This window comes from Propithecus coquereli, unplaced genomic scaffold (genome assembly GCF_000956105.1).
Source record: "Propithecus coquereli isolate 6110/MARCELLA unplaced genomic scaffold, Pcoq_1.0 Scaffold26, whole genome shotgun sequence".
Taxonomy (NCBI): domain Eukaryota; kingdom Metazoa; phylum Chordata; class Mammalia; order Primates; family Indriidae; genus Propithecus; species Propithecus coquereli.
This window is the reverse complement of record NW_012148174.1, coordinates 2676916-2691941: the sequence shown is the minus strand read 5'-3', so window position 1 is coordinate 2691941 and position 15026 is coordinate 2676916. Positions and strand designations below refer to the sequence as shown.

Genomic DNA, 15026 nt, shown 5'->3' with positions numbered 1-15026 from the left:
TTGGAGGTTAGATTAGATAATCAGAAATGCTATCTAGGTGAAAACCAAGCAGACCCCTCAAAAAAAAAAAATAAATTTCAAAGGATATAGAGGTTCTTGGGAAAATTGATGAAATCTTGAAATATTTTGGCAGAAATGACCTGCCAGAATATTCTTACGATCATGTTGTGCCCATCAGGCAGAATCTATATCATACATATTTTCAGAAGAAACCTTTCTCCCCCAAATGCAACAGCTGATTTTTTTCTTTGTTCATCCTGAGGGTTTTGTGCAGTTTTAGTTACAAACTGAATTTTTTAAAAATATAAGCCAAAAAAAGTAAGTGAAACTTCAGTTTTCTTTTGTTATTTACAATGAAATTTTTGTTCCTGTTTTAAGTGAATTCACTCTAAGTGGCCTTTTTCTGGTATCAGTTATCCTCAGGAATTGAGGATTTTCTATATGAACGTTTTCTGAAAGGTATGTAATTCCTAACAAATATGAGATTATAGCAATGACTATAAATGATGAGCATTTTACGACACTATACCTTTATTGGTAATTTCTTTTCTTAACTGAATGGTTGTTGGGCTTCAGGCTTATATCTCACAGGTATTAGTTTTGGAAACCAGAATAGACAAACATATTCCTTTAGGTGGGCTCGACACTTCTGGGTGGCTTTCTAAAAATATTTGACGTAGATTCATTTAGTTTATATAGAATTGACTTTATCTGGTTATGATGTATTCAGGCTTTTTAAAACTCAGCAAGATGGCAATAATCACGTACTACAAAAACAGTTTGAAAATTGTATTTAAAATATTTAAAGACTTCATAAATGAGAATAAAACTTGATTCACTTTTCAAGAAGAAGCTATGTATACTTTGGCGTTGTGATCAGGAAAGACTGCCCAGAAATTGCTAAGTACTAGTTCTTTATTTTTGTCTAAGGGAAAAATCCCTTCTTTCTTGCTCTCTTTCCTTTTCTCCCTCTCTTTCTTTCTCCTCCTTCGTTTCTAGCTGTATCGGTAAGTTCAGTCAGAGCATCTAAAGGTTAGAAATGATTTTAGATAATTGAATTATCTACTTCCTTTACTTCTTAGATGCTTAACGTCCCTCTTTAGCCATTGGACTTGATTATCCAGCATCTGTTTGGAACACTTTCAGTGACTAGAACCTCACTTGTGTTAAAATAGTCATTGCAATTGGAAATTTTTGTTAGAAGTTTTTTCTTAGTGCTGAGCTGAAATTTTTTTCTGTTTCTATACATTTGATGCGATACAGATTGATTCTAATCCTTCCACCTGACAGCCAGGATCAGTCAGGATAATCTTGTCCTTCCTGCCAAAATAACTATGTCCCATCTTAAAAGGGTAAAAATAAACCTCAAAGTTTTATTTTTTTATTCATGCTTACTGATTATCCACATGCCCATTGTGGGCTCAGAGTGGGGCTCTTCTCATACTCACTGAGGGACACAGGCTGATAAAGGACCCAGTATCTCAGATGCAGAAGAGGAAAAGAAAGCTTCAGAAGGTCTTCCATAGGTAGCAATATCTCCTCTGGCCCAGCGATGACACATGTCACTTCTGCTTGTAACTCATAGGCCAGAAGTAGTCGACTGACCCCAGCATGACCACAAGATAGGGAGTGGGGGAGGGTGGGAGGTGCAGGTGTAGTTCTACTGCGTGCCCAGATGGAGGAGAACGGGAAGACTTGGTGAATGGCACTAATAGCTGTCACACAGTCTTTCAAGAATTTGGAGCTCTGTCATGTCTTTGTATTCCTTTCTTGCCTAGGATAAAAATTCCCAATATTTCGATTCAATGTAATATGACTTCTAATTCCCTAACCGTCCAGACACGTTGTAATCTTTCTTCCTTCTTTCCTCCCTCTCCTCCCCTCCCCTCCCCTTCCTTTTCTTTCCTTACTTTCTTTTCTTTTCTTCTCTTCCTTCCTTCCTTGCTCTGTCACCCGGACAGTGGCATCATCATAGCTCACTGAAACATCAAACTCCCGGGCTTAAGCTTTCTTCCTGCCTCAGCCTCCTGAGTAGCTGGGATTATAGGCGGGTGCCACCATGTCTGGCTAATTTTTAAATTTTTTGTAGAGATAGGGTGTTGCTTTGTTGCCCAGTCTGGTCTTGAACTCCTGGCCTCAAGCGATCCTCCTGCCTTGGCCTCCTAAAGTGCTGGGATTGCAAGCATGAGCCATTGCTCCTGGTGTCCCCCACCCCGCCCCCTGCCAAGACAGGGTCTCGCTCTGTCGCCTGGGCTGGAGTGCGGTGGTGTCATCATAGTTCACTACAACCTCAATCTCCTGGGCTCAAGCATCCTCCCGCCTCAGCCTCCGAGTAGCTGGCTCTGCAGGCGTGCGCCACCACTAGTTTTTCGATGTTGTTCCTGAAGGGTATTGTCCGGAAGGGAACACAGTATGGAATCTGGCCAGGGTAGCTATAATAAAGTTTTTTTTTTTCCTTTTGGCAGTCTAAACTCAGACAGTGTTAAACCTGACAGTGTTCCAGTTAGTCTAGAAACTATCTGTTTTGTAAGTGTGGATTTAAATTGTACCTTCATGGTTTATGTTCACATAGGAAGACAGCGGTAGATAGTAGAATACGGAGATTGAAGTTTTAAGACTTAGATTCAAGTCCTGAAGACTTTTAGGAGCTGTGTTACACAGGGCACGTTGCTTACTTGTCCTGAACTTGCTTTCTGTTGGATATAACTTAACAGTGTTGATGAGAATATGAGCAGAACTGTTCATTTGTAGAGTTTATGTGAACTAAGATATTAAGTATTGCTAAGAAGCATTGTTTTGTCTGCCTAGGTTTACCGCAGTTCATTAGGGACTCGCTTAAGTGTTTACGTTCATATGTTGATATCTGTGAAATAGTGAACATATTATGTATATACACACTCTAGTCCTCGTGGGCGTAGGTCATCATCACGTGATTTTTATACCGGTATTTTAAAAAGTCGACCTGACGTGCTGCCTCTCCTCCGCAGGTAGGGTCCTTTCACAGTCTGCTCCCGGAACCCCGTCCAAGACCATAACGATATCAGAAAGTGCTGTTATCGCATCAACTTTAAACTCTACAACACAGACACCAAATAAAATAGCCATCTCACCTCTGAAATCGCCAAATAAGGTAAAAAAAAATAATAATAATTAGCCACAAATACCAAATATTGTGGTTGATACCTTTGTTTTCTTACTAGTTACTTCAGATACTTCAGTTTTAATATATTCCCAAGCAGGTAATAAACATTCAGCAAATGCTGGATTAATTTAATAACCAAGGATGTCTGACAGATGAAAAACTTACCTTAAACACAGAGTAACATAGTAATCATTTTGCATGTTAAGATGACTTCCACGGCCCATATGAATGTGGACACAGCAAAAATCTTTTGAATAAAGTAATTATGTAAGTGTTAATATTTTAACATTATTATTATCTTTGGGGAAGGCACATATATAGTGACTGTGTGAATATAAAATGTTAAATGTAACTTATTTTTTAAATGGAGATCTGAGCTTTTGCCGGGTGACAGGACCCAGAGTACCAGAAATTCCCATCACATGCTAGTAACCATATTATCAGTGTTTTTAAGCTTAAGTACATTTCGTTGAAAGCGTTGAAAAGCTTTTCATAATTTGTTTTCATTTTGAGGTGGCTAAGTACCTATATCATTTTATGCTCGGGTAAAGTCAGTAGTCTAACTCGCTTTCCTGAAACATACAGATGTCATTATACTAGCATAACATTTTCAGAAACGGTATGTTTCAAAGACACTATTTAGGTGGAAAGCCAAGCATTATTCTGTAAGCTGCTGCCCGTGCGACTCTGGAGACATTCTGCCCTTTGTACCTGGATGTATTACTGTGCATAACAGAACAAACATTAAACATTTGCCTTACATTTTTAAAACGTCCAGCTATTGGTTTCTGTTTTAATGAGGCTTGAATATAATGTATAAATATATGTCTCTTACCGTTTATGAAAGTGGGATTTTACCTCCGTAATAACATAGGTCATTTTTTTCCTAAATGGGATGAAGTCAGCAGCTATTTGAGAGCTTACTATGTGCCAGGCATGGTGATAGACATGGGGGATAAAACATGAATAAGACAAGGATCTTTTGATTTTTTTTTTTTTTTAATTTAAAGAGGTTTATTCTGAGTCAAATTTGAGGACCATGACCCGGAGCCATGCCCAAGAAGCCTTGAGCAAGTGGACTCGCTGTGGTTGGGTTACGGTTTGGTTTTATACGTTTCAAGGATAAGGTTTTTAATGTCAAGGAGCCCGATAAGGGAGTTAGACTGAAACACTGAAATTTGCCCTACAGAGTGGTAACGGCCGTGAGTGGATCGATGAGCTCTGCTGTGTGTGTCAGGGAAGGTTTATGCAGAGAAACGTCTTAACCTTGAAGGCGGGTTGGACTTAGCTGTGGATGAGCAGAAGGACTTTCTGGATTGAGGTGTTACTTTACGTAAAAGTGCGTCCCTTCTAGGGAGTGACGTTGTTCTGGCAGGGTGCTGAGGTTAGATGGAAGGTCCCATCTTCGGGGAGTTTGGATTTTATTGCTCTTAAGGACTTTCTGTGACTTTGCACTGCATTAGGACAGTGGCTGCTGCCCTTGTCTGCACACTGGGATCACCTGGAGCGTTTTAATAAATACCGATGCCTGGTTCTCATCCCTGGAAATTCTGTTTTAATCTCTCTGGAGTTTGGCCTGATACCAGGATTTTTTAAAGCTCCCTAATCAGCCTAGATTGAGAACGACTGCTCTAAATAAGATGAGATTCGCATTTTTAAAAAGGTGGCTCTGCGCCATTGTGAAGGAGAGTGTGGAGGAAGATGAGCCTGGATTGCGGGAGAGGTCGGGTGGGTCAGTGAGTCCCAACCTTGGCTGCACTTTAGAAGCACCGGGGGACCACTTGGAAAAACTAATGGCTGGACCCTACCTGATGCCGTTCAAATTAGCATCTCTAGGCTGGGGCCTAGGTATTAGAGTTAATATTTGTAAATTCTAAAGTGTAGGCCAGGGTAGAGAATCACTGAATGAGACTGTTGTAGTACTTCAGGTTTGTGCTAGACCAGTAGCTCAGGGGCTAGGGAAGAACAGATGTGTTGAAAGAGGTTTAAGATTTAATAACTGGACATCACCATCTTAGAGAAGGGGGCATGTGAAACATCTGTAATTAAATTCTAGATTTAGCATTTAGCTATTCATTCCTTTATACCTTAATTATCTTATTTTTTTAATGCCTTTCAAAGTAAGTTGCACATGTCGGGTATACTCTTCCCCGGTAGTTCATCAAGCATATCAACTAGAATTCACTGTTTGTTTAGAAGAGTTTTTTTTTTTTTGAGATAAAATTTACACATACTAAAATATGAAAATCTTAAAAGTTACCCTTGGATGAGTTCCGATAAAATGCATACATTTATGCAATTCAAACCTTTACTAAGATAAAGAATGTTGTTATTGCCCAGGTAGTTAACAATTAAAAAAATTTTCCCAAGCATTTCTGAATGTATCAGGATAAATAAGGCACCTATCATTTGATAGGTTTTGGTAAAAAGCCTTTTTGATCCATTTCCTAGGAATTGAGAAAACGAATGACTGCAGATGATTAAAAATTCTTGTGCTTGTAGTTCAGATAGGTTCCACTACTTTTCTTTCTACTAAGTTGAAGAAGGACTTCAGTGAATGCTCAGATAATAGGAATGTAATTGTTGCTGGATTCCGTTTTACTCTAGCAATATGTGATATCCATCTATGGATACAAAAAGTAATTTTTTAAAGTGAGTCCCATACATCTAATAAGAGATACATTCCAATACAATTTTTTCATGGTGTAATATGTTTGTACAAATTATTTGTGTTGCTTTAGTTAATTGTATAGAATAATCATATTGTTAACTCAATCCAGATGAAATTACTTAACTTAGAACAATGTTTTTAAAATTTCATTTTATATACATCTTTTTGTTTCCAAGAAGTACGATGTGCTCTATTTGAGGAAACAGTAGAGAGCAAAAATGGACGTGTGAAACGTAAAGTCTGTGAGGGTGAGGGAAGGAGTATGAAAGAAGTCAGTCAAATAATTACACAAACATATACATTTGCAAAACCAAGAAAAAATACATGATGGTGTGATATCCTATGTAAGGTGATTCAGCTATAGATGGAGTGGTTTGAGAAGGCATCCCCGAGCTAGGGTTTTATGTGGGTATGAGTTAGAGTGAACGTCAGCCACAAAAATAAAGGACTGGAGGTGAAATAGACATGCTGTGCACATGGGGCAGTAAGACGACTACTCTGATTGGAATTACTAATGCTTTGGGGGGAATGGAGAGAAAATAAACATAGGGCCACTTATGGATAATCTTCAAAACAAAGCAAATTTAGGCTTAATTTTGTTATCAAACAGAAACTCTTGGGAGACAAGAGATACAATAAAAATGTGAAAGTGAAGTTTGTAAAATATTAGTTAGGCGATGTCTGCATGGTGGATTCAAGACAGGTGGAGACTGGAATCCTCAAGCTGATTTTGAGTGTCTTTTGCAAATATCCAGGCAGGAAGTGATCTGAGTAAAGCCGGTATTGCAAAGTTGAAAATTAGAACAGAATTGGAGAAGTGGTTTCAGAAGTTGATTGCTTTTGCTTTTGCTGTGAAGCTCTTACGTGATTGGTACTAAATACAATTTGAAGTGAAAAGGACCCATTTTCCTAATAAAAGATTAGTAAGAGTTGGAATTGAGGTGACTACAGGTTACAGGCTCCATTGGTTCTGTTGTTAGAATTTTTATTGTATATAGCTCCTTACAGTGTTACCCATTAGCTAGGATAAAGAAGCAAAAAGAATAAATGAGTAAGAAATTATTCCTTTTACTGTGTTATGTGTATTGGTTTTGTTTTTGTCTTTATCGTGTTGATTGAATACCTATGGGGTCTCATTGCTATATTCTTTTAATGTTTTTACTATAGAAATTTAGAATATATTAAAACATTAGAATAGTATAATTAATTGCCATATACCTTTCATTATCCAACTTTAGAATTATCAGCTTACCTGTTTTCCTCTCCCCACCTCTGATTTTTTAAGTTAAGCATGTCATTTCATCTGTAGATAGTTATGTATAAAAGATAGGGATGCTTTCTTGAAAACACTCATATTCTTTTTTTTTTTGAGACCCTGTCTTGCTCTGCAACCCAACCTACAGCCTAGAGTACGGTGGCATTTTTATAGCTCTCTGCAACCTCAGACTCCTGGGCACAATCTAGGACTACAGATGTGTACTACCACACTTTCGGTTAAGCGAATGGGCTTTGGAGAAGGCTCTGCTACTTTTTAGCTGTGTGCCATTGGGAAAGTTACTTAATCTCTGTGAACTTCAGTTTTTTCATCTAAAATGGGCATTATTGATATTTTTATCAATAAAAATACGATCAATACAAATTTGTACTATGCAACATGTTATTATTTATATTTTATATAATTTAACTCATTTAATCCTCATAATGTGGCTGCTAGATTTAAATCAGATAATCTTTAGTTTTTAGTGCTGTCTTCCATGCATATGTAACTATTATTGTTTCTTAGTGGGTTTTCCCCATTTTCAACTAATATAGCAAGGACTGTGTCTCTTGCACCATTGTGCATATTTATCTCATAGGTTGCTGGATTTTTCAGTAGCTTCCATATTTACACATTCTGTCCTTTTTCATATGCTTTCTGTTTTCATTTAATTCACTGACTGCTATGGCTATTGTTATTAACTTGATTTTGAATCTGCTATTTGGTGCCTCCACTTAATGATAACATGTGAATTATTTATTTCCATTGACTGTAGAGTTTCCAAACTAAATGGCATTCTTTTTTCTTTCCCCTGGGCCTTTATGAAAATGTTCCAAAATTTCAGAATTCTTATTTGATAAATTATTATCCACATAGTGAATATAGATTTCTTCCATCATATGTCAGTTGTCTTTTAGCATGAGGGCTTTTTATAGAATAGGTGGGGATACATTCTTTATAAAATAATACTAAATAATTAGAGACTCTTGTTTGAACTTTGTGCGACAGTGTGTTCCACATTGGTTAAACATCAGTTAGGGACATCGCAGAAGACGCAGTCTGTTCTGCTCTGCCTGTGATGATTCATTTTAGCCTTTGGGGAAGTCCTATTGCCTTCTGCCAGACTGATGGAAAGGATTAATACCAATCCTCAACTTTTAAATGATTAAATCATCATTAAAATCATCATATTTATTCAGACCTGATTTACCCCAAATGAGTTGCCCTAGACAAATAAAACTGGGGCAATTTTGGACTGAATTTGGCCTCCTGCTTGTATGCTGGTGCATACTTTTGTACCTAGGGAGTATTATAAGCTGTTCAGAATTGACTAGACTTAGTAGAGGTGTAAGATGGGCTTTTCTTTTGGGTTTCTTTCTCCTGCAGAAGATGGGAATATCAAATTTGTCATAGTTAATTTGGTGGGTAGTAATAACACCAACTATCTGTATCCTTTTTTCTCTGTATTAAATATGGGGCTTATTTCTGGGAGTTTTAAAATCATCCTTTTCTTATAAATTTTACCTGGTATTGAAAAAAACTGTGTAAGTTCTTACAAATTAAGTAATAATGTCTTCATAGCAAGTCATATGACCTGGACCACCAAGGAGGTTACCTACTAGAGAAGAAAGGTAGAACTCATTACTTTTGGTTTCACTCCTCTATTCATTACTGTTCTTTTCATTTCTCTTTGAACAGGGTGTTTCTTTCAGCAGCTTTTGATGAAATACAGGAGTGTACTTTGTTACTTGAGAGACTGTCACAAATGACGAGGAGCAGGGAAGTCAAACCCCAGGTTAACGACAGCCGTGTTGTGTTGTTCACTAGGCAGTGAAGTCAACGGTGCAGACCATCACTGTTGGAGGAGTGAGCGCATCCCAGTTTAAGACAATCATTCCTCTGGCGACTGCCCCCAATGTCCAGCAGATCCAAGTGCCTGGAAGCAAGTTTCATTATGTGCGACTTGTCACAGCCACAACAGCCAGTAGCTCAGCCCCGCCGGTTAGTCAGAATCCCAGTACAAACACTCAGCCTCTTCAGCAAGGTTAGTAACCATTTTTTTTAAAACCGTAATTAATGCTTTTAACATTATTAAAGAACATTGGTCCTTTTCTGGCTGAAATCCTGATTAAGTGTGGCATTTCTGCTGAGAGTTTGAATCAGTGGCTGTTACGGAAGGCAAAGAAATAGAATCAGAGTTCTATGTAACAGTAGCATGAATTCTGCTCAAAGTCGGTACACAGCGTGCTATGATACCAGATGATAATCATCATTTGTTAATTGGTGGTTAGCCATTTTATTGCTGGTTTAAAAACCTACCTTTTATGCCAGTGGGACAGATTTAAATGTAACCAAATTATTTGTTTTGTTTTCTAAGCTATGAATCCCCTTGATAGGGTTTGGGTCAGTTTAAATGACAAATAGGCAAGGTATAAATGACAAGTAGGAACGTAATATCATTCTCAGCTTTTACTTACTTTGGATCTATAATTGCTAATAAAAAGTAATTAAGGGGGAGGGGGGAAGGGCAACGTACGTAACCTAAACATCTGTACCCCTGTAATATGCTGAAATTAAAAAAATAAATAAATAAAAGGGAAAAAAAGTAATTAAAATGTTATGTTTTGCTCAGTTGTATTTTTCCCAGAGGATATTCTTGTTTGTTGCTTCTCTATTTTCTATGTCTGTGTTTAGCCCTTCCTGCCACCCGATATACGCACACACAGACACATATATAACATTTCTCCGTATTTATCTACTTTTGAAAACTTGAATGGTATGAAAGGATCCGGGTATTTTGTATTTTAGGGCTTAAGTTTTTCCTTGGAAGATACTACTTTATATTCCAACAATGTCAAAAAGCAGTTGATAGCAAGCGAATGATTTATTGTTTATTGGAAGTAAATAGAAGAATTAAAGACCCGTCGGTTACTCTTTCGTTTTTATTAAGAGACCAGAGGTTTGGAGCTATCTATTGCTGACAGCCAGGCCACCTGAGGAAAATTGTGGAAGGAAAAAAAAAACTATCTCTTTTTCAAATCACCGAAGGGAGAAAATGGAGTAAACAGTATTTTAGCGTGTTTTCTATTAAATTAGACGCATCAAGTAATTATATTTTCTAATGTCTTTAAACCGATTTCGGGAGAGCATCACTATCATAGTGCTCTTAATGAGAGGAAAAGTGCGACTTGTGCATTGCCGACTCAGGGAATCAGGTTTTATCCTCTGGGTACTCACACTTAGCAGGACGCCGGAGAGGCGCTGCAGGGCCGTCGTCAGACACGCTGGTTGCATTTGACGTGTCTCTGTGCGCGTGCTGGGCTAGAGTCTGCCAGCGGATCAGTCCTGAGTCACGTTGACACTAATTTGCTCATTAGCAAGAATCAGGCTTCGTCGTCAGTGACGCAGGGAGGAGGGGTGGACACCGCAGAAGGCAGCACGGTCTGGCGCCTTCTTCTCCAGCTTCGTGTCTGTCTGTCCGCCTGTCTCCGCTTCTCCTTCTCCCTTTGGTCCTGGCGACCCCTCATCCCGCTCCCACTTCCTGCGTCCACCTTCGGCTCGGCCTCTCTGCTCTCCCCTCCCGCCCCACCCTCTGCACCCCTGCCCGCCGGATCGCCCTCAGAGCCACTCACGTTTTTCTCTTTTCGTCCTTCTCCCCGTCCCATAAAAGATCTTGGTGTATGTATTATTCGCAGGAATGATTGCAACAGATAAATCTACCATTTTCATTAGAGAGACACCAAATAGTTGCTCTAGTTCATCACATGTATTAATCTAAGGGCCTAACTTCTTATGAGGGATTTACTTAAATGCCAAGGGAAATTGGGAAATTGGGGTCCTCTTGAACATTTCCCCCCCCTGGAAGCTCCATCGTGTTAATTGCAGGCTCAGTGGCAGGCAGCGTAGAAGAAGGACCCAGAAGAGTGCTTGGCTGACCTTTTCACAATCTAATCTGTCATCTTGGTGAGGCAGGAAATCAGTTTAAGAAATTAAAAAGCCTCAAACACTTGCAGATGTGGTTTCTGAAGTTTGGAAGGAGGCTATTCTAAACGGTTATTCAGAGTTCCTGCTAAAGACTAAAAAATAAAAAATAAAAGATTATGCTCGCTTCTGTGAGAACCGCAGTAGTAGTTAGTAACGTGCGCTAAGGTAAGGAGGAAGAGAAATGCAGACTTGTGACTTAGTTATATACTGTCCCCTTCCCTAGATATTTTATAGTGTTCTGTTTGATGACCACTTTATTTTGTATTTTCTTCATTCCCCAGGCCTCAGTTAAAACTCAGCACACAGATGCCAAACCCTACGTAAACTTGAGTTCCTAAGTTTTGTTTTCCTTTGCAGGGGTGGGAGAGGTTGCGTGTGTACATGAGCACAATTTGTGCGTGTGCGTGGGGAGGGGCAGGGACGGTCCCCCACTTAATGTGGCTGAGGGAGGATCACACCCCTTCCCTGTTATTTCTCAGGACCCCCAGGAAGGTCTCACGTTCCACTGGCGGCTGGCCTCGCTGCCCCGCCGCTGCTCTGTGTGCTTTCGGCACGGGGACCACCCTCTCCTCGCAGGGAGCAGATGGCTCAGGGCGCCCACTCTCCTGTGTTCCAGGCACAAACTCAGGCTCACCTTTTAATTCCCTCGAGTACCGCTGAGACCAGTCTACAGTGGTTACTGTGACTTTGCCAATGCTTGGGTGTAACTGACAAGAATGAAAACAGAACAGGAAGGACTTCAAACGGGTGCCCAGTGTCACTGCTGCCGTGTTTCATGGTCATACCCTCTTTGTACAGCAAACTTGTCGAGATACAGTTCATGCATGCCGTACGATTCACCCTTTTACAGTACCATTCGTTGGTCTTTAGTACATTCACAGAGCTGTGCAGCCATTACCACCATCATACACTTTTTCCAGAACTCTCCGGCTCTCCCTCCTCCCTGGTTTGTCCCCTTGCTTCAGTGGCCTGCTCCCCTCTGGACCAGAGTACCCTCTTTAATATTCTCTTCTGGGACTCCCAGCTTTTTGTCTTCAGCTATCAGCCTTACAGCCCCCACCAAAAGTAAAAAGTCTGTTACTATCAGAGTAGCCTTTCCAGCCAAGGCAATTTACTGTTTGTCATGTATGGTTTGGAATAGAGATCCCATTGCCTCAACCCGTCTTTTTCAGACCAGGCTCCAGGCCTTACTTTTGCCTAAACGAAACCTGGAGAGACGTCCTTCCTGTGGTCTCAGATCCCCGCGTCAGAGCGTGGCAGTGGCAGCAGCGCTTCGACCCCAGCGTGTAGGTCTAGTGCCAGCCGCGTCCCCGAGTTTCCTCACAGCTGTCTCCACGTCAGGTTTCGTCCTCCCTTCAGATCAGCGCATCCTTGACGTTTTAGTTCTAACAGCTGTCAGTTTCCTGGTCACTCGAAAGCTCCACACGGACTTATCTTTTCTTCCCTCATGCGTACAGTTCCTGCCATTCAGTGGTTGCTAAGTCACGTTCCTGTCCCCTCCCCAGTTCTCTTGCGTCCGCTCTCTCCTTTCCCTCCCAGGGCTGCCACCCCAGACGAGGCCCTCATTTTTCACTCATCTGCCTTTTTTGTCTCTTGCAACTCCATTCTCTTACACGCTGCTGCCAAATACAATTTCGTTGTGTTGTATTCCAGTATGTCTGTATTTAAAAATCCCCAGAAACTTCTTATCGCCTACTGGATCTAAAATACAGAATTTAACGCAGAGATCCCTACCGTAGCGTTCGCAGTCCTCAGCAAATGTCTGCGGCCTGCCCTTTTGCCCGTGGCGTCAGCTTTGACCCCGGGTTCCGCCCAGACTGGCCCCCCAACCCGTGTGCCCCCATGCGACCCGCCCATCGCTCGCGCCCGTGGCGGTGCCACGTCCCGCAGGCGCTCTTGTATTCCCGTCCTCCGCCAGGCAGATGTATATTCTCTTTCTTTGAACTCCCACAGCTCTTCATTTATCTTCTGTAAGAGAATCTGTCTTATTTAGGTACTGGCCTAATCTGCTCTACTGGAATGCAACCTCCCCGAGAGCAGGTGTCTTGTACTCTAGTTTCCCTGGAAAGTGACCGCAATGCCACTGTGGTTGTAATAGTCGTAACCACAGCAACAGTCGTGGGAACTAACATTTACTGAGCACCCGACCATTTGCTAGGCAATCGTCTGTTCTGATCGGTTTTCATGAATGACGTCCCTACTTGATGCTTACATGCCGTGAGGTCCACGTTCCCCGTGTTGCAGGTGAGGACACAGGCGAAGAGAGCTCAAGCGGTTACGGCAGAACCGGGATTGGAACCCCCTGGTCTTATGACTTAGAGCCCATATTCTTCACTTCTTTGCTTTGCTGCCTCTTAGTATGTATTCTGTAAATATTGAATTACACAAGAATGATATTTTCTCCGGTTTGAATAGAAACAGCAATTAGAAACAGTGGTGTAGAAAAGTGTTGTTCCCCAAGCTTATGAATGGTAGTTCCTTTATTAACACAGTATTTCATTCGACTGGATTTAGTACTAAATGCAAAATCCTCTAAATACAGATTGAAGTATTTCCAGGAGAATGTCTTGAACCTACAAATACTCCCTTATAAAGTAGATAGACCAGGGATGGGGACCTGTGGCCTCCGGGCCACATGTGGCCCTCCAGCTCCCCGAGTGCGGCCCCTCGACCGAATCCAAACTTCACAGAACAAACCCCTTTGCAGCTACCTTAGATACAAGTTCTCTGGCAGATGGGGCAAGCAATTCTGCAAGGTAACTATTCTGGTTAAAGATTGCTCGAAATAGGAAACAAATGGAATTCTTTAAGCTCTTTCATGAAGATAACTTGGGAGACCTAAGTATTCATAAGTGTTTGAAATACTATTTCCTATAAATAAATTACTCATATTTTTTTCCTTTTTCACAAAGCAAAGCCAGTGGTTGTCAATACAACTCCAGTGCGGATGTCAGTTCCAATTGTCTCAGCTCAGACTGTCAAACAAGTGAGTATCCCATAACTTCTTTTCTCAGTTTCTCCCAAATAGACAATTTACTTTTTAAATTGAAAGTTAAGATTTAGGTGTAAGAGATCCATCCTGAATTGAGCAGCTGTAAAATTTATTTTTGTGATCATCGATATATTTCCTTTATTTTTAGGTTGTTCCCAAACCAATCAATCCAACTTCACAGATAGTGACCACTAGCCAGCCACAGCAGCGGCTCATCATGCCGGCCACGCCACTGCCGCAGATCCAGCCCAACCTCACCAACCTGCCGCCGGGCACCGTCCTGGCACCAGCTCCGGGAACAGGGAACGTGGGTTACGCAGTGCTTCCAGCCCAGTACGTTACTCAGGTACGCGGAAAAAATGAAGTCACTGAGTTTCAAAAGTGGTAATTGGGTCTGAGATGTCTAGCGGCATCACATTCCGAAACTACTCAGAAACATCCGACTTCGTATTAAAATGGCTCTTTCCAGAATTTTGAAATGTTAACCAAAACCTTTGAGTTTATTTCTATGTATCTTTAGCATTTAGAAATATACAGCACAAGTCAGATGTACAAGTCAGGCAATTTGGAGCTGAGAGCAGCTTGGTGGGAGGGCAAGCCTGTGGAGATAGGAGAAGAAATAAGTTGAAGCTAAAATCAGCAGAGACCACACGGATTTAGAACAGACTATGGCTGTAATAAAGCTCTTTCTCACACATGAACATGATGCCACCAACTGGCCCTTGGAAAATGAGCTCTGAAATCCATTTCCAGGTGCCATATCTTTAGTGATCCGTATCTGTGCTGCTTACTGATCCTCCTATTCGAGAGTATTATCCATGTTTGCAAATATCTAAAATGACCTTTCTTTACATGTAGCTGCAGCAGTCCTCATACGTGTCTATAGCAAGCAACTCCAACTTTACCAGCACATCTGGTATCCAGACCCAGGCAAGGCTTCCGTTCAATGGGTGAGTATTTTGAAAATATGTAAAGTAAG

General features: G+C 40.8%; 1 protein-coding gene across 1 annotated transcript in view; it reads left to right on the top strand.

Moving 5' to 3' along the window:
• Positions 1-15026, top strand: part of LIN54 (lin-54 DREAM MuvB core complex component) — a 47445-nt gene that overhangs the window by 25180 nt on the left and 7239 nt on the right. Inside the window, 5 exon segments of the mRNA XM_012647147.1 lie at positions 2988-3130; positions 8899-9115; positions 13968-14041; positions 14196-14393; positions 14906-14997. Of these exon segments, the coding sequence (XP_012502601.1) occupies positions 2988-3130; positions 8899-9115; positions 13968-14041; positions 14196-14393; positions 14906-14997 (724 nt within the window).